Consider the following 20,820-nt stretch of genomic DNA (forward strand, 5'->3'; position numbering starts at 1 on the left):
TCATCATAGGTTTTGACAAATATAATAAAACCTGTTTGAAATTATATCAGATATGGTTTGCTATAATTTATAAATATTAAATATAAAAATCCCTTACCATCCAAATCTGTTTGATTTCTGGCTTGGGGTAGTGAGAAATCAAGCAGAATCTTTAGCGAGGGATACCATATCATCCAAATTCCTTCCTCCCTCTTTTTCTTTTCTTCCTGTTAATGATAACAAATGGAAGAGTTCAGATAGCAAGGATAACCATTGTCTGTACTTAATATATTATTAAATGTCTAGTACAGCATAAGAATAATTTTGTCTTGGAGCATTTTTTATATTAGGTGCTGTTCCAAATTTTCTTAAGTGTGATAATTATTATTAAATGTTTTGAAAAAATGCTGCACCCTCATATGTCTTTTTAGGGTGATGCCTCTATACAGGAGTTGCCTCTATTCAAAGTTGCTGACCTACAGCTAATGAGCTGTGGTCATGCATTATTCATTTAATAGCTGTCTAGGAAGTATACCCTTAATAAACTGGGATATGACTATTGTCTGTAGGATTATAGATATTACTGATGTTTAAACTTTTAAAATATACTAGTATAGCCAGGCGCAAGGTGGCTCATGCCTGTAATCTCAGTCATTCAGGACGCTGAGACAGGAGGATCACAAGTTCAAGACCATTCTCAGCAACTTAGCAAGACCCTGTCTCAAATTTAAAAATAGGAATATCTGGGGATATAGCTCAATGGAAAAGTGCCATGTGTTCAATCCCCAGTATCCCAAAAAAATAAATGAATAAATTTAAAAAAATAAAATATACTAGTGTGATATATTAATATGCATATATATGTACACATGTATATATTCACGTTTTAGTTACACAATTTTTAAAGTTTTTCCATTTTCCCGCAAAACTTTTAAAAGTACATAATATGAGACCTTGGTTTTAATATCCATAGTATACTGTGCCTTATCTAACTGGTCCCTGACTTCAACATTTCTTAACTAATTTTCTGTGTATCAAACACTGAAAAAAAATTTACAGATATAATGTTGGGGAATGAATACTGAAGAAATGCATTCAGTTCAAGCTTTTGTGTATTTTATGTTATTCTTTACTATTAAATAGCATATCCCTGTTCTTATTACTTCCTTACTCCCTGAAGGAAACATTTTATTATATTATTATTTCATTGACTTAAACAGTTTGGTGGAATTATAAGTATTTTTTTTTTAAACAAATTCAAAACCCTGTTTTATGTAGGAGCCTTACTTTGAACCAATTTTAATTTAATCAAAATTTAAGTTTTTATGCTTAACAAACTTTCATTACAGTATTCATTTATTAACTGTATAGTCTCCTAAAATCTCAACTCTTAAGATTTGTTCAAGTGACAAGAATTTCTTTTCTAACAATGACTTGATGAATATGTTCCAGTTTTATACTTAAAAGTTATAATAAGCAAATTAAGTATCAGGGAAAGGACCATATTTTTATTTTGACTGAATAGCTAAGTTCCCAAATTGCTGTTTTCCATGTAATTATTATGCTTTTGTTATTTATAGTGACTAGGTTTCCTCGGCCTATGTCACCTCTTCAAGATGTGTCTACTATTATTGGAAGTCGTGAGCAATTGGCAGTGCTACTGCAACTTTATGATTACCAGCTGGAACATGAGGGTACAACAGGCTGGGAGAGTTTGCTGTGGGTTGTCAATCAATTGTAAGTTACCACCTCATATTTATTTGATACAGCTAATCAGGTCAATGGAAGATAACTCATATTTAGCCTTGAAACTGAGGGACAAAATTTTTTTAAAAATAAAAAATAATAATAATATAACTTGGCATCATCAGTGATAAATTTTTTTAGATTTACCTCCCCATGTGTATTAATTATCTGTGAAGAATTTGCCTTTGTATTATATCAAAGCAACTAGTCTGCTGCCTTATTTGTCTACTAGTGGTGATGGTCTCATTTTTGAGTCTAAAATAGATGCTATGTTAGCCAACCTCTTGGATTCAAGTCTCATTAACTGCATGCTTAGAACTGTACCATTAAGTTTCCATATATTTTATGCCAAGCTGTTAAAATTTATCTTAAAAAGCTTATTCAGTAAAAAAAGATTTTAAGACCTTTTCACAGGGTTCCAAGCAATTCTTTTGCTTTCAAAAAACAAAATAATAGCCGAGCATGGTGGATCACACCTATAATCCCAGTAAGTCAGGAGGCTGAGGCAGAAAGGTCCCAAGTTCAAAGCCATCCTCAGCAATTTAGTGAGATCCTATCTTAAATTTAAAAAAAAATTTTTTTTTTAAAGGGACTGGTATGGGTGGGGTTGTGGCTCAGTAGTAGAGTGGTTTCTTAGCACATGTGAGGCACAGGGTTTGATCTTCAGCACCACAGAAAAATAAAGATATTGTGTGTATCTACAACTAAAAAAAAATTTTTTAATAAATAACAAAGAGACTGGGAATGTGGCCCAGGGGTTAAGTGCCCTTGGGTTCAATCCCTGGTATCAAAAAAAAAAGTTCTTGGATTTGGATTTGCATTGTTACAGAAATTGGCAAGGAAATAGTAATTTATATGTACCCCCTGCTTATTTTTCTTTCCTTTCATATTCAGGTTGCCACAACTTATAGAAATAGTTGGCAAAATTAATGTTACTTCAACTGCCTGTGTCCATGAATTCTCCAGATTTTTTTGGCGCCTTTGCCGGACATTTGGCAAAATTTTTACAAACACTAAGGTAAAAACTTGTATTCTATATTTTCTTATATACAAGAAACATACAATATAAATATGTTAATATAATATGTTAATGCTATAACAGTAATAGAATATAGAGCAAAAACATGAGCCCTTTAAGTATCTTTTAATATCTTAGAATATTATGATAGTAAACAGAATTCTAGTTGGTAGTATTCTTATCTTTATTAATGCTCAAAAAATGATTTAATCTAAGCTTAGTTTGTATTCACACTTGTAAGATTTACTCACTACAGATATCTCAAAGGTTTTCAGCACAGGAAGTATCAACTAAGGAACTCAAATCAATTCTGTGAATATACTTTTTGTAGTTATTACCATCTGCTACAGGATCTGGAAGCAATTGTTTGTTCAGCACACCTGAGTAAAAAACCTGATGTGATTATGGAACTAGAAAAATTTTATTTTGAACTTGCTACAAGGATCCCACCTCTTAGGAAATAAATTTCAGTCATTGCCAAAAGCATTATTTGTTACATTGGCCCGTGTGGGTTATTCTGTAGGTTTAGGTCTTCAAAATGTCCTAAGATCCCAATTTCTATTTTTTGTTGTTTCCGATTTCTTTTTAATCCTGTTACCCCTCAATCATCTTCATAGTATATTGTTTACCTAGTTGTTTGGAGATCTAATAAAAACATTAAAAGTGTAGTTGCCATAATCAAATGTTAATCAAGATATTTAAAAGGTAAACATTTTAAATATTGCATTTACTTTAGTGCAGCTCTTTATTCTTAAATCTGCAGTTATTGCAACATTTAAAGCGAAGAGTGTGGTATGATAAACTAGACAAAATTTAGAACACTTAGGTTATGTTATCTGCTGCCTAATGTTTGTGACCTTCTGTTTATTAAAGGTCAGATAATCTGGGTTTAGTCTTTTCATGTGTGAAAGGAAGATGTTTCACTGTCTTGATTCTATAAGTATAATTTAGTAAATTAATCTTTTAACAGTGTTCTTTCAGTTTAATTTGAACATGTAAATTTATACATTAGCCTGATGTACCCTGATCAGAAACCAAAACCAGATCTTGATATTAATGTAGGAAAATCATTTTACATTTCTCATTAGCATCTAATTGTCAAATATAATTTGATTTTGCTGTTTTCAGTATTGGCAAAAATTGTTCAACATGTCCCAAAGAAGAAGCTATTATTTTTTTCTTTTAGAAAAGCAAGTGGTAGTCCCTTCAGCACTTAACACTAATTGGTTATCTTCAGTAGTCCAAAATCTTGTGGTAATTGCAATAATAAAAAATTGAAACAAGCATTTGCTCTAACTTAAAATACTAAAGTTAAATTCTTGATATTTAAGGAGTTGCAATAAAAGATTAAGACAGATATTACATGGTAAATATGTTAGCTGAGAAGACCCCAAATAAATTCATAGCCAAATGCTATTTTTCAGTAATTCTAATCAGCTAATAGTTTTTTATCACCAAGTTCACTTTTTAGGAGGCAGTAATATTGAGCATTTAAAATTATTTTAGGGCCTGGAAATGAAACTTGGTGGTAGACTACTTGTCTCACATGTATGAAAAGGCCTTTTCTTTGATCACCACAAAAAGTAAATAAATGAAATTATCTTAGAAATAATTTCAATTTAAGGAATAAAACCAAAGTCCATTAGAAAATACTTGTTAACCCAAACTGATTCTTATTTTTAAAGGTGTTATTTTTAGTAACTTGATTCTTTTATTGTACACATCTTAATACATTTCTGACTACTTCAGTGGTCTGTAAAGCAAAATAAATTATTAATAAATAGTAGTAAAAGTAGTAAACATTTCATGTAGTCACTAATCCATTGAACTTGAGACTTTCGAAATCTTCTCTTTGGACTGCTTAGGTCAAACCTCAATTCCAGGAGATCTTAAGACTGTCTGAAGAAAATATTGGTAAGTTTGTTCATTACTACTTTAAAAAAAATTGAATCTCTTTATTTACAGAAAATGCTATATTCAGTATATTTACATTATATAAACCAACGAATATAATTAAAAAGGAAAATTTTTATTATGCAGATTCTCTGTGTTACATCTAACATATCCTTCCATTGTGTTGTGGTGATGAGATTAATGTTTATTTTTATTCAGATTGATCGTAAATATCTACCTTCATTGGAAAAAAAGTGAACTAAGGCTGAGCTTCTCAAACTAGGTACTTGTTAAGCATTGGAGATTTGAAGTGTTATAGTCAAGATAATCATACAAAATAAGCAGCATCCAATTAATAATACTTATTTGAAACTTTCAGAAAGTTTTTGAAGCACACCTAATGGAAAATAATGAAATAGATACATATGTTGTTAAAAGGAAAAATGGGATTTAAAGAAGCTACAGGCTTATGCTGTTAACCCCTTTTGTAATAGTTTTCATTCATCTTTTTTTTTTAATCTATTTACAACACCATTAGCCTAAGAAATTGTTCATATGTGAATCTTTTGTCCCTGTGTATCTTCCTATTTTCTAGGATTAACTTGTGAAAAATGGTAGAAGGAAAGTATAACATCCCCCCGACACCCACTTTATCTTGGTCATTTTTTAGGTTTGGGAGTTTCTTTGTTTTGTTTTGTTTGTTTGACATGAGCTCTCAAAGGTTATTTTTAATAGCTTTTTAAAGGATTGGTGTTTGAAATTCATAGTTGTTAATATTGTATTTTAATTATGAATTCTGATGGTAAATTTAGTGAAGAAAAAATTAAAATATTTTGGAAACTGACATTTTTTGGAATTATTAACTGTAAATGTTTAGTTGTTCAGGTAGGAGGTGATTATCCCCTGTGTTTACAGTCCACATCTAATAATAGAATTTACACTTATGTTCCTAGCCTCAGGTTTATCTCTCAACTAGCATTGTCCTCTAACATCAGTACACCTCCCAAGAAAAAGTTAGTTTTATCAAAAATAAACAAAGCTTAAACACTCAATTAATGTAAAAATGAAGCTTTTTCTTTTTTGCTAAAATTTCTTCAATATAGTAGATAGTATATCTTTTCAACTCAATTTCTTTATGTATGACTCTGAAAATAATTTAAAGCCATATAAAAATAGAAATACAATAATAAGAAATATTTAGGAACATGGAAGGAAATGTAAAGCATCTAAAACAATACCTGATGATCAATAAATGAGAGCTGTTAACACTATAAATAACTCACCTCATTATCTTCTCTGGAACTTCCTTGAAATTGTCCACAAGTATAATAAAAAGAAAATTTTATATTATAGTCACTGAGCACACACCAGTGACTGTATAAATTTCCCTCTCTCCCCATTCTACTTAACCTAATTCTTCTTTCCTCCATGACAATGATCAGGGTGCTTGAAAACTCTATTTCGGGTGCAATAAGTGCTCTGGAATTAGGCTAGTACTGGAAACTAGGGAGAATCTCATATCTGAAAGCAGATTAAATAGTATAGATCTAGGATCTTGCTTTTTAACTGAGCAACTTTACATTTTACATGCACTGCAAATGGAAAGCACTAATGTTAAGGAAAAAAGACCTGGCCATGAGTATTTGAGAGACTTAAAGAAAAGTTCTAATTTCTGATATGGGAAATAGAATATAACATCTCATTTTGGTTATTAAATTTCTTTCCCATCTATCAGAAATTTTTATGTTAATGGCCTTTCAAGAAGCATTACATTGTATTTTACAATAACCAGTAGAAATATGCTTTGATTACAGTTTTTTTTCCAAAATATGACATCATTTGTAACCTTGTAAAAAATTTTAAGTATTATATTGTGACTTTTTTTGTTTACATCTAAAACATACTTGGACTTTTAAAATATTTTAATAATTTTAGATTCCTCAGCAGGAAATGGGGTCCTCACTAAAGCTACAGTCCCCATTTATGCAACAGGAGTCCTTACGTGTTATATTCAGGTAAGGGAAGAATTCTTATTCTCCAATAACAGTACCTTCAGGGGTTGGGGATAGAATGCTTGCCTAGCATACATGAGGTCCTGGGTTCAGTCCCCAGCACCACCACCACCACTCCCCCAAAAAAAGTATCTTCAGTTTAGAAAAATACCTGTTATTTTATGTTTTCTCTATGTGAGGACATAATTATAAATGTGAACCCAAAAGAAAAACAAAATTTATTCATTGTATTCAATAAATAATTTATACTCTAGAACATATTTGAATAATATGACTGATTAAAATATCAATTGAACAGTAAGTTTGGAAATTATGTGCTTCTTGATATTTTGCTAGTGCTAGATTGTACTTATTTAGTAGCGTTTCTTTGTGTTTCTTAAGATTTTCATAGGTAAGTGACAGCACATGTGTTAGGTGATACAAACTACAAAATGTTGTAGAATACTATACTTTGTCATTGTTTTCATCACAGTACTTTTTAATAATACTTTATTGTTTTTTGTTACTACATAATATCTTTCCAAAACATAATACCTTATAATCATTACAAACCATTTTATTTCCTCATGGTTCTGCAATGGCTTTGCTTAGCTGACTTCTCTTCTGTTCCCATGGTTTTGTCACTTGTATTACTGCATTAAACTAGTCTGTTGGTAGTCTCAGGTAGGATGGCTGATCCCCACAATCCATGTAGTTATAGTGCCTCTCTTTACTTCATGAGCAGAATCAGGATTTAATACCTGGTAGCTGAAGGCTTCCCAGAATGCAAAAGCAGAATTTGCTAGACTAAGGCTCAGGCCTGGAGTTAGTGTATCACTTCTGTAGTATGTGGTTAAACAAAGTCTTAGACCTGGCCCAGATTTAGGAGACATGAGCTAAGCCAGAATGTATACTAAGAGATGTGGTTCATTGGTTGTCATAACTCTGCTTACCATTGTTTTAAGTAAATAGCACATGATGTAGCTCAAGGCATATTAGTAGGCAACTAAAAATGGGTGAAATCTCTTTTGCAACTTTGCTTTGATATTGGTTTGTTGCTCTCTGTACCTTTTCACTAAGTATACTGCCATGTTTTAAAACTGCTGTATCCTTTCTTTTTCATTTCATTTTAATCATTATTTTTTGCCAACCCTTTATCTTGACCTCATTCAAAATTAACCTATATAGGAAAAAAAAAAAGGTGGTAATATAGTCTTTCTCAAGTTCTTTTGAGATACTGACAAGTTACTAATTATTGACCTCCTCTGTCCTCTGACAACTTCATTTTATATATATATACTTCCTGATAGAATGTCATTTTTCCCCCCTAGGTTCAGGTTAATAAAACATACAAGGTTTTTGGTTTTGTTGGTTTTTTTTTTAAACTCTCCTAATTTAGTAGGTTTACTTTATCTAACATTTCTTAATAAAAAGAACAAACTACTTCCTGATTATGAAAATAATAATAGGTCATTGAAGAAAGATTTGAGAAGTATGATTTATTTTTAATCAAGGGAGGGCAGCTGTTTCTTTTCAGAACACACTAGTCTATTTCATCAAGTATGCCGTTTTTCACCCCTAGAATATTACAAAGATAGTTTCTTGGAAATAAAATTTCTACTATTAGGAAGATTATCATTTTAGTAATTTGCATTTAACTATATGGAGCCAAAATTCATGGAAACTAATTGACAAACTTTAATAAAATAGTATACTTTTTAATGTTCTAAATCAAGATCTTTCAAAAAAACTTTCTGCAGTGACAGAAACAATATCTGAGTTGTCTAGTAACCCTAACTACATGTGTCTATTAAGCCTTTGAATTAATTATGACTAGTGCAATTATAGGGAACTGAATCTTTTGTTTTACTTAAACTTTCATTCAAATTTAAATAAAAATAATCACGTTTAACTAGTGAATACCATACTGGACAGCACACGTCTAAATAAATGAATAAAGATAGCCTTTGTCCTTATGATCATATATATGCTTAATAGGTGTCTTTATTTTATTTAAATGGTTTTATAATTAGAATATTTTCTCTTTATTTGTTAACATTTTCTAATTGTAGATAGGTAATTTTGGTATGTAGTCCTGCTTGATTGCTTGAATATCAGTATTTTCAGTATTTTATCAGTATTTTCCCTCTCTAGGAAGAAGACCGGAAACTGTTGGTTGGATTCTTAGAAGATGTAATGACCCTACTTTCATTATCTCATGCTCCTCTTGATAGCCTAAAGGCTTCTTTTGTGGAACTGGGGTAAGAAAATAATAGTTTACAGTTTTTAAAAAGTAAATAAAAGAAAGAGATAAAAGATCCAGGAAAATGAGAACCAAGCACGGAAGGGAAGCCCCAGAATGATGGCAAAGGGAAGTTCCCCTATATAGTTTTAAAATAGACCAAAGGAGCACCTGTCCCAATTGGAACAGGACTGGTTTCCAGAAAGAGGGGAAAAGGACTGTTATATGTTTCAACCATTGCAGAAAATAAGTAAAGGCTTATGAAAAAAAGACAAGTTAAAGTTCTCAAATTAGATTTATGAAGTGCAAATTTTGTCTCATTACACAATAATTCTCTTGGTTCTGAGACCTAATTTTTTTTTTATTTTTTGGTTTAGCTTATTTAGATATTCTTAATACTTAGTAATCAATTCATTGTAGTTTTTTAAAATTATTATTATTTTTTTTTTACTTTTACAGACTGCATTTTGATTCATTATACACAAATGGGGTATATAATTTCATTTCTGTGGTTGTACATGATGTAGATTCACACCATTCGTGTAATCATACATGTACATAGGGTAATGATGTCTGTCTCATCCCACTATTTTTCATACCCCTATCCCTCTCATTTCCTTCTACATAATCTAAAGTTCCTCAATTCTTCTCTCACTCCCCACCGTCCCACCCCCATTATTATATCATCATCCACCTATCAGGGAAAACATTCGGCCTTTGGTTTTTTGGAATTGGTTTACTTCACCCTTCATTGTAGTTTTAAATGGGATAAAGTGTGCAGATATGTTTTCTTTAAAGCAATTGGAAAAATAAAACAACAGATCTGAAAAATATATAGTTTCCCAGAACTGAAAAATCACCTCAATTGAAAGCAGGTTCCTAAGACTCCTTGTTCTATTATGTTTGTTTTGCTTTGTCCTTCTCATGATTCATTATCTGGCTGCTGAAGTAGCTTTGTCTCAATCTTCACTGAAAACAAGCTTATGTATTTTATTAATTATACCATCTTACACTTGAATAGACTTCATAGCCAATAATATATAGCCCTCCATATAGGTGCTGGTTTCAGTTGATCTTATTTGATTCTACAACCATGTGACATAAATAGGACATGTATTGCTCCCCCAAGTTTTATAGATGCAGAGACCAAGATTCACAGTCCAATGTTCTTCCCTGTTTTTTCCTAGATAAATTTTTATTTATAATTTTAGTTTTCATGTTATTAAAATGTTAAGGTTTCTGCCGCAATTGCAGATGCTTCAAGAGGCTGAAAGTGTGATTTCTGAATATGGTTTGTGGTTTTATAAGATGACTTTCTGTTTTAAAGATCCTTAGCTGTGACCCATTAAACTGTACAGCATAATGTCCTATGTTCTGTCAGTATTTTTATCATTGATATTCCTTATACATAGTTATTTCAGTACATCAATAAGACACCGTGGCTCTCAATTTTAACAATTTTTTTTTTTTTTCTAGTGCGAATCCAGCTTACCATGAATTGCTATTAACTGTTCTGTGGTATGGTGTTGTCCATACTTCAGCACTTGTGAGATGTACTGCTGCTAGAATGTTTGAGGTATGTCAACATGTGTTTCTGTTGATTCCAAGTATTAATGATTTTCTTTTGTAAAAGGGAGATGGGGGAAAAAAATGTTTTTAAGTGCTTTGTACACCGTGTTGATATGTATTTTATGGCATTGAACACTGTCTAGTTGTGTACTGTGTGATGGGGCAGAACTTCAACTTCATGTTTAGGAATGTTTCTAGCCTTATTGGTTCCTTAAATGTTATTCTTAGTTCCATTTCTCAAATTCTTTTAAATCTTATTTTAATGTCCATTCTATATAAATCTTTCTGACTATACTTTTCTATTTATTGAAGTAAATGATTTCTTAAATAAACCAAAACAACATGGGTATCTTTCAAGTTATTGGATTCATTAGTAGCATTAAAAAATGAATTATTGCAATTATGGAAATATTTATGTTATTCATTACTTTAACTTGACTATTCCTTCACATATTTTATCTGGAATAACCCCCCTATACATTAACTGCCTATAGATTTTTTTTTTTAAAAAAAGAGGAGATTGTTCATATAATTTACCTTGATTTATGAGATTGCCACCTACCCAAGTTTGAAAATTGAAATATCTATCTCTTGTACCCAACACATAGCAAATTATGTCATAACCAAGTATATTCTCATAGAGACACATTTTTAGAACTTCAATTGAGCACTCAAATTGGTTTAATGTTTCTTGATGCTTTTAGCTTACCATAGAGTCATGCTTCCTGGGTTCAGTTTCCACCTCTGACACCTGGTGATCTTATAAATTACTTGGGCAAATTTGAATTTCTTCATATCTGGGTTTCCTCATCTACACAATGAAGATAGTAGTAAAAGTATTCATCTCAAAGGACCATTGTTAATATTAAATGAATTAATGCTTATAAAGCCCTCAACACAGTGTCTGGAATATAAGAGCATATAATAAATGTTAACTATCACCATCATTGTTTTTATATTCATGTTATTACTTCACAAAATAATATAATAGTGCAGGGTACATATACTTATCCAAACTTATCCCTAATGTTCCTAAAATGACATTCTTAAAATGTCTTTAAGCATTTATTTCCTTAAGAATTAAATCAAATATTCCTGAATTTCATAATTTCACCACAATTTAAGACAAATTGCAGTTGAAAGTATAGGACACAGATATGCTTAAAATATTTGCCTTGTAAAATTTTTAAGATATACTTAAAGTATTTGCTTTCTAACAATGTTAATGTGTAAATTAGATTCATAAAATCTAAAGAAAATTCCATTGTTATAAGGAAGTTGAAAATTCTCTGTCCATGTTATTCCCTCAAGTACACATTTAATTTTAAAAATCTGTAATCCAGGCTCTTTTGTCAAGGTGAATGCCAAAATAACTATTTGGTTTTATGTCTAGTACAAGTTGCTTCTGGTTATAAGGAATTTTGATCTTTCAGTATGCTGAAAAGAGGGCATTTACATGAAAGAAAAGTCTCTTCATTCTGATCTTCTCCTTCTATAGGAAAAAAAAAAGTATTTTAAATGAAGAGCTTTCTCTTTAGTGTGCTCCCCTATTCAAAGACCAAAAAAAGCAAATTCTTTGTCTTAAACCCTTGCTTTCTAAAATCTATATATGCACTTTGAAGCATCTTGTTAAATAAAAATGATTTAAGTAAATAAACTGAAGCATCCCTGTTTTTGTTTATTTTTCTGCCTTGTATGTGGCTTCTATATGACTGTTGTCTGGTTTTGGTTTAGAGTTTGCTGTCATTGCTGGCCTGGAAACTATACCCGAGCTCAAGTAGTTTTCAATGTCTTCCCAGGATGATTATGAACTTCTATGTCTAGTTTAAGAGACTTTTTCAAATTCATTTATGATAAAAAAGATTTTACAGAGCATGGTAATACACTTATCAGTAGGAGAAATTAAAGGTCCTTTTTCATTAGTGATCCTTATTTTAAACAAAATTATATTAAAATAAATACAGTTCATAAGACTTCTTTGAATATTAATGCTTTATAATAGGTATTATGCCTGATTCCCCTCAAAATAAATTAACTCAAGATGACAACATAAAAGGAGACTTAAAATAATTTAAAAAAAAAAAAAAGTGAGGCCAAAAATTCTTGAGAAGAAGGTGAGAAATGGATATACCAGGAACCTAGTATTTTTATACTGAAATGAAACAACAAATTTTAGCCTAGTTATAGATGGCAGGGCAGAAGGATAAACCCAATCAGTTATATTGTTCTCAGTGTTAAATAAGAATTCATTCTTATCTTTTGAAGTAGTAAATTAGCACATTTTTTAAAAAGGGGAACGTAACTATGTGAGTCTTACTGTGGTAGATTTTCCAATTGATGCAGAAAAGAACCTCTTCATGTAAGTATTCATTGTATGAATCATGATGAAATCAACAAGAAGGCGTGGACATTAAGTCAGAGAAGACCAAGTCCATTTTCTAGCTCTACTATTTATTGGCTCTTAATGCCTGGATAAATAACTTCTCCAAGCTGCAATTTCTTCATGTGCTAATAGGCTAATAATATTTGTACTTACCTTATATAAAAATCGGATGATGTATTGTTTGTGAAGTGCATAATAATTGATAGCTCTTAAATTTGTCCACTAGATTATCCTCTTTTTTAATATTTTTAGTGAGTGCAAGAGCAGACATTTTAAGATATACTTTACAGATTGAAAATCTGAGCTTCGTTATAATATGATATAGAGAAGGTTTTCTTTAACAGTATTTGAACTTCCTTCCCCTGTTCCTTTCTACCTGACATCTATAAATAACTAAGGTAATAATGAAAGTTCCTTTGTTGTCTTATTCCTAATTATCTGTGGTTTTATATAAAAATTACTTCAGAATTTGGAAATAGATTTTAAAGTGAATCAGTTGATAAATGGAAACAGATAATTGCAAAATAAAGTATCTTCACATAAAGTGAGCTATGCTTGCACATGTTGCATAGGGATGTCCACATATGATGGTTTTTGTTATTAAAATTTCCATGGCATCTTGATCTTCTGTGAGAACTAGTTCCATTATTAAGTGAACAGAATGGTTAGCATTTAGGTTTATACTCTGAAGTTGAGAAGAGAGTTGCCCTTCTATATTAACCTCAAAATTTAGTAATCTTTATAAAAAACAAAATGCATATTGCTCAATATGGTTCTGTTTTACACATTAGTGTTATCTAATAAATTATTTTAATGAATAACTTCTGTTTATTTGAAAATTTATTCAAACTTTTAGAGAAATATAAAACAACTGTTTAGAGGTTAGCTACCAAAACTTTTTAAAATTAATTTCTTTTTCCAAATACATCACAAATCATATTATTGAATTAGTCATAATAATTAGTTCTCATTTCTTGAATGCATATTACTTATCATATATATTATGTGCAAATCAGTAGTACAACGGTCCTTTGAGTTGGATAATATCACCATTTTCAGATAAGAAAACTGAGTTTCAAGAGATAACGTAATATATCTATGGCTACAAGGCTAACAAGTGGAGAACTGGAGTCTGAACCCAGAGTTGATTCCCAAGTATATTACTCTAGGAATATTATGTTGCATTATGTCTCTATATCTCCAAAGAGAAACCTTTTCTCCTCCAAAGAGAAATTTAAAAGGTTGAGGATTTTCCATGTGTTGTTTAAATTTATTTGCTGTAGAACAGTCATAAACAGTTTATAGTTATGGCTGCTAACCATTTCAGTTTGGCTTAAAAACAGTTCAATTTGTATCTTGTTGGTGATAATAAAACCACACCAGATTTCCTTTGAAAATTTAACCATAGCACTTTATATCTGTACTCTTTTAGCTATTTAAGTACAGTTTTCTTTTCCTTTTACATTATATTTTAATTGAACTTGGAAGTTGCATAGACTATTTGACCAAAAGCACACTGCCATTGAATTGATGACGAAATCTCTTTTCATAGACTGCTAGGCTATTTAAGCTTTTATTTTCCTCCTAAGCATTCTCTGCCTTTGTAAAGCACTCTAGTAGCAATATTTGCTTAGCTTCTAATTTTGGTTTTGCTTTTATGTTTTCTCTCTTTCTCTTGGTTGTCCCTTTCCTCTTCCCATGGCACACTGTATTTGCTCTTTCCGTGCATCACCTGTGAATACCCCCTGTGTTGACCAATCAATCAGCTGTTGGTGAAGGGGGTGAATGAAACTCTGGTAGCTCAGAGGGTTGTTCCTGCTCTCATTACTCTCTCCAGTGACCCTGAAATGTAAGTGTCATACCTGCCTTTTACATTCAGCATCCCTTTCAAAAATGTGCCTGTCAGGAAATAGCCATCAGCTTTAAAATTCATTGAAGAAGATCTTTAAAATAACGATACTGGCTGGGCTTGGTGGCTCAGACCTGTAATCCCAACAACTCCGGAGGCTGAGATAGGGTAAGGAAAGGATTGCAAGGTTGAGGCCAGTCTTGGTAATTTAGTGAGATTGTGTCTCCAAAAAAAAAAAATTTTTTTTTAAAGGCTAGGGGTGTGGTTTGGTGGAAGAACACCCCTTTGTTTAATTCTCATACCACAAAAATAATAATAATAGAAATATTACTGGATTATGCTTATTTGATTTTAAGCTTTATCATGTTACTATTCATATATCTTTTTTTTTTTTAAGTGAATCTTCACAGTAAGATTAATTTGGAAGCCATGTATTGGGAAAAAAATATCAGTAGCATTAGTACTTAGTAAACATTTTCAAACCTAAAATGTGCTGATGGACTATTTCTTTCAAGCCAAGAAAGGATGCTCTGCTAATCTCACTAACAGGTTGTTAGCAGTAAGTGTAGTGGCATGAACCAAAGGCTTAATATTTTAATGTCTCATGTGAGTGACTAAACCAAGAAAGGCCAGTGAGTCTGCCTGCCCATCCTCAGTCACAGCTAACCCAGTTCTCATTCCAGTTTACCAAACCATTTTTTATTGCATGTTGACTGGTTTACAGCTGACTCTTCGAGGCATGAGTGAAGCGTTAGTTGACAAGCGGGTTGCTCCGGCCCTTGTTACCTTATCCAGTGATCCTGAATTGTGAGTTTCACAGACTGCGACCTTAAGTTATCCTGCCTGTCTTTTTGAGCATTCTTCTCGGTCTGCTTTTTTAAATTTTTAATTTGTCATTGCTAGAGACTAATACAATATTTTTACCTACTATGATTCACATTTTATTACTACTTACTTTATATCTCAAAGAAAGTTTCAGTTTCTTTCTTTTTTTAATTTCTAACAGCTCTGTCAGGATTGCTACAATACCGGCCTTTGGCACCATTATGGAAACAGTTATTCAAAGAGAGGTAGGAAATCACTCAAATGTATTTATATCTGCGTATTGTTAAGGTGATCGTGACACATTTCCATACATGTCCCCAGTGGTAGGGGCAGAAGCATCATACCTTTAATGTTATTTCTTAGTTATGGGCCAGAGGAGCATCTCGTGTTTGAAAGCCTAACTTAATAATAGGCTTATTTCCATATCCTAAGGAACTAGTCCATATTGCATATGTCCTGTTCTCTCAACTAATTAAATAATTAGTAGGCCAACCTCAGGTGTTCTGTTTTAATTCTAGCTGGATTGAAGTTTTGAATAAGCTTTCAAATCAAACCTAACTCCAAAGTCTTATATTTTCTAGTAGATTTCTAGCCAAACTATGCAAATTCTTGATTGCAAGTTTGCACAGATTTGAAAATTATTTTGCCAGGTAACAGTAGGAACACAAGTCTGTTTTAGAAATATAGGACAGAAAGCACCTATATTCTTAGCATTGATGCTAAGCTGTATAAGTCATCTAGTTAGTCTAGTATCATCTTATTACTATATATGTCACTACTGCTTCAAGAGAATACCAAGTCCTTCCCTACTGAAGGTGTATTCTGAAACTGATTCCATTTCAAGTTTTTTAGATTCTATCTGTAATATTAACTGTAAGACACATCTCAAAATTAGTATCAGAATTTTATTCTTTGTTATCATATTAGACATGCCTTTACAAAATGAAGAACCCTCTGGATTAGAAAAAATTACTTATGGACATATTCCCTGGTCACTTAAATGTAAATAGTGTTTTCCATTTAATGACATTTTACTAAAACAAGAAAAATTTCAATGAAATTTCTTTGTCATAAAGATTAAAATTAAGTAATTGAGTTAGAAATTTTTTTTCATTTTTTTTGATGAAGCAACAAAAAAAAAAAAAAAAAAAAAAAAAAAAAACACATCATTCTGCAACACTTGCAGTCTTGGCAGAATTTCAACATTCTTAAGTCCTAAAATAAAAATGTCTGTTAGGGAAATGTGAGTAAGATATAAGTCATTAATGACTCATTGCTTTCAGAAGGTGGATAATTGGGTAATTCATATTGTGATTTAAGAATTACGATTTTGATGCAAAATCAAATTTAACCATCTTTTCCCTGGCTATAGAATTTTTTCCTGTTTGGTTTTACATTTTGTCAGGGAATATTTTTATTTTAAAAAATAAATTAAGAATTAATAAGCATAAACAAAAATGTGAAACCTTTTCTGAACTAAAAGACTACATAAGTATTTCATTAAGTTCAAATTTCTAATCTCATGGGGTTATAAATTGTTTGAATTTATTGCAGAAAGCCATGTTCAATGTGTGTATCTTTCATTTTAACAATAGTGTTCAGTTTTTAATATTCTATAAAATGACGATATACTATCCAATTTTAAGTTGCTAGAAAGAGTGAAAATGCAGTTGGCGTCTTTCCTGGAAGATCCTCAGTATCAAGACCAGCATTCTTTGCATACAGAGATCATAAAAACATTTGGTAGAGTTGGCCCTAATGCAGAACCCAGGTTCCGAGATGAGTGTAAGTTCCATTTTTCTGAATTTTCCTAAATTGCCAGAAGCTTCTTGAGAATTTGTCACATGTTAAAGTCTTGCCTACACTTTATCTTTTGTGTGCTGAAAACTGAACTCAAAACAAGTTATTATGAATTGATCATCATAATTTAGCATCAAAAGTTGCAAAAGTATCCATGCTTAATGAATATAGAAAATTTCAATACACGTTGAGGCAGAAAGACATACATATACACACACACACACACACACACACACACGTATATGCATACCATTCAAGTTCTCTTAACAATTAACTACATGAATGCTTCATTCCACAAAACCCCCACACCCCTATTCCTATACTATATATTACCATATATTGGTTACATAGTATATATTTGGTATACTATATATCAGTTGCTTTAACACATGTGAAAAGTGACTCTAAACTTCACATTATTATAGAATCACTTCTTAACAATAGCTGATTGCAAAGTACTCTGCTGCCTTGTGTTTAGAGAGTTTTTTATTATTCATAAGGAAATTTTCTATTTCTAGACATGTTCTTATGAAAACTATGCATTTCTCCAACTTATGCTGCCAGCATGACACACCACTTTGTTTTAATGCAGTTTGTGGATCTGCTAAATGGTCTGCATGATTATCTGATAACACATTTTCTCCAGTTTCTCTTTTTTTACTGTGGTCCCCCACCTTTATGACAACAGTTTCTTTGGGTACCATCAGTCCATCCAGAAATTATTACTCCAGAAACACATCAGTTATCACTGCTATACTTTAGCCCTTTTATTTTCAGCAATTTGACATGCTTTAGAGAGGGTCATAAAACTCAAGTTGGTTTCTAATACAGAGTTGAATTCTCCAATAAACTAGTTTATGCACATCCATCCTGATATTATTTCTTACCATTTTTAAGATAAGAGTAATCAAAAAATATTAAGTCAGTATTCAGGCTGCAAGGTCCAAAACATCTGTTGAGGGTATGGACACTCACCACACTTCAGAAAGAGTCTTGTCACTGTGTAAGTGTATTCACAATTAACCAACCAATGAAAAAGGGTTGATATTTTAGTTTTGCAGTAGGGCTAGTCTCACATGTGGTAACATCAAATCAACAAATGATTTTAGTAGGAGCTTTGAAGGTGCTTTAACTTCATTGAGGTTGTAATTGCTCTGAAGCAAAAAAATAACTCTTGGCTCCTGGACTAAGGGAATAGGATAAATAGTATTGGGTCTTTAGGTTTTGCTGTGTCATTGAGTTAAAAATTTCTCAAGCATCATCATTCAAAAGAAAAATTTTTTATCATCTATGGAGAATCAATCTGGATTCCTATGCTTTTGTTATATCATCAGAGTCTTTTGTTCTCAGAATTCTAGGACTATGATTATTTCTCAAAGCATAGTGTCTGTATCTTAATGTCTCTAGAATTTTCAGGAACTTTTAAAAATAATCACACTACTTCATATAACAATGTTATAGAGTAGATGCATACTTATGAAATTTTGTAGAATTTGCATAACAAGGAACTTTCTTCTCAAAGTGACCCTAAATTAACAGTTAAAAGTAGATTTAAGATTTAGGATAGAAATTCCCACTGCTTGAACAGATATAGTAAATCATTGTCCCTGACAACTCCTGCAATTTACCATATACATGCAAATATGTTTTATACAATCTCACATTCTGATACAATCAGAATAGTTTTTAAGATAAAAATCCCCCCACCTTTTTTTTAAAAATTTTCTAGTGAAGTAGCTTATTTTTTACTTTAAAACTTTACCCTTATTGACCCTATATGTCAATAAGATTAATAGTAATACAAAATTCAAATAAAAAGGAATGCAAAATTTTTATTTAACTGTACTCAAACAATTCCCTTTGGGAGTTTAGAGGAAGGATAGAGATTTTGGGGTAGTAATGTCTTCCTTGGAGAGTAGCATTTTAGGTACTTAGATTATTTGTCTCTTAATTTCTTAACTAATAGATGATACTAGTTCTTCCATTAGCCCTTGTTTTTCCAATTCTTATTTATCACAGGAGTTTTGATTGCAATTTTTAAAAACTAGTTGTTTTATCTGAAACACTATGCAGTTAGTTTGGTTTCAGCTATTTATAAGGCTCTCTTAAAAATAGTCATACCCTAAAACTTTGCTAAAAGATCAATTTTCCATTGCAAATCACTTTTTTTCTTGGTTCCTTATTTCATATCTGAGTGCATTTATTTACAAAGAGGAAAAGATTCCCTTTTACTTTGACTGCCGAATCTACCACAAAATATTTTTTAAAAGTTTTCTGAAATACAGTTTTATAAATTCTCCTATCAATTTATCTTTATTTTAGTTGTGATTTTAAATCTTTGTCCAATCCGTCCTGAAGAGGACAACTTCTACAGTTGTTTTATGTTACGTATTTCCTATTCTTTTTCTACTGAAGATCAATTTTAGAATTATGCCAACTTTGGCTACTAAACTTTTTTTTTGGTCTTTAGTATCCTACTTCTTTTAACCATTTAAATCCATTTGATAGATTAACAATTAAGTAATTAGAACAGATGTGGTAGCCCAGGATAATATATGTATAGTGAAATCTTACATTCTATAGTATATTTTTATATTCTTGGGAATTAGGAGGATTCTTACATACAGCCTTTAACTTTTATAGATTTGTATTTTAGTCAGACATTTTTATGGAATACTATACAGTGTGATCATTGTATTTTTTAGAAAAACTGAGGAAAGGTCAAAGACATAGGAACAAGAAAGGGGCCATGCATAATTAGATCAAAATGCAAGAAAGGTGAGTTTCAGGTTTGGGCAGAAGTGAACTACAGTCTTTGGAAGAAACTAAGCCATCTCCAAAGAATCCTACTTTTAGTGCAAAATGATATTCAGAAAACAGAATCTTAGGCACCAGGGTTGCTCATTGCAACTGCATTGGTTATTATTTCTTCAGTCATTGCTTTTACTTAGTAGTAGGTTATCTGCATTAATGAAACTTTACATTATTCTTTGAGGGTATTGAACCCTCAGAACTTAAAAATTTAGCCACCAGTGCCATTTGACATTGTTCTTTGTGAAGCATTTTAGAAACTAAAGGTAATAATGTTGTGAGGGAGTGAAATGACATATTACTGAAAAAGAATGTGTATTATACTTATCTCCTGTAAAAATGGTAATGTTTTTATTGAAAAGCTTATTTGTAAGGACAAGTAACACAAGATATAGATTGTTCATATTTGTGTGTGTTTCTTTTTTTTCAGATTGGAAAAATGAATTATAGTGAGGCCAAAATTACCTGTATATATCCCATCAATTAGTTAATAATGACAATAGTAAATAATCTGTTTCTCCCAATCCTAGATCACTTTTTGTTTTGAAAAACATACTTTCTTCTTAGTAAGAAAAAGAAAGCATAAAATGTTGATAATCTTTTGAAAGCATCCAGCAGTAAAATGGAATTTTAGAAATTAAAATGGTAAATCTTTTGTGAAGTATTAGGGATTCATATGCTTGTTTGGGATAAAAAGGTAACAATTTCTTTTGC

The 20,820-nt window shown here is 31.3% G+C and overlaps 1 protein-coding gene across 7 annotated transcripts in view; it reads left to right on the forward strand.

The window, feature by feature from the left end:
* The window catches only part of RELCH (RAB11 binding and LisH domain, coiled-coil and HEAT repeat containing), a 104,898-nt gene that overhangs the window by 69,629 nt on the left and 14,449 nt on the right, over positions 1-20,820 (forward strand). The window contains exons 17-25 of one of the 7 annotated variants that reach the window (XM_079108414.1): positions 1,560-1,716; positions 2,620-2,743; positions 4,609-4,657; positions 6,581-6,651; positions 8,782-8,888; positions 10,346-10,445; positions 14,588-14,670; positions 15,677-15,740; positions 17,142-17,280. In XM_079108414.1, the coding sequence (XP_078964540.1) occupies positions 1,560-1,716; positions 2,620-2,743; positions 4,609-4,657; positions 6,581-6,651; positions 8,782-8,888; positions 10,346-10,445; positions 14,588-14,670; positions 15,677-15,740; positions 17,142-17,280 (894 nt within the window). Of the gene's footprint in view, positions 1-1,559; positions 1,717-2,619; positions 2,744-4,608; positions 4,658-6,571; positions 6,652-8,781; positions 8,889-10,345; positions 10,446-14,587; positions 15,653-15,676; positions 15,741-17,141; positions 17,281-20,820 lie in introns of those variants that run through there. The other 6 variants (XM_079108412.1, XM_079108413.1, XR_013758599.1 and 3 more) reach the window with 6 other exon arrangements.

The sequence above is a fragment of the Sciurus vulgaris genome (assembly GCF_902686455.1).
Source record: "Sciurus vulgaris genome assembly, chromosome: 13".
Classification (NCBI taxonomy): domain Eukaryota; kingdom Metazoa; phylum Chordata; class Mammalia; order Rodentia; family Sciuridae; genus Sciurus; species Sciurus vulgaris.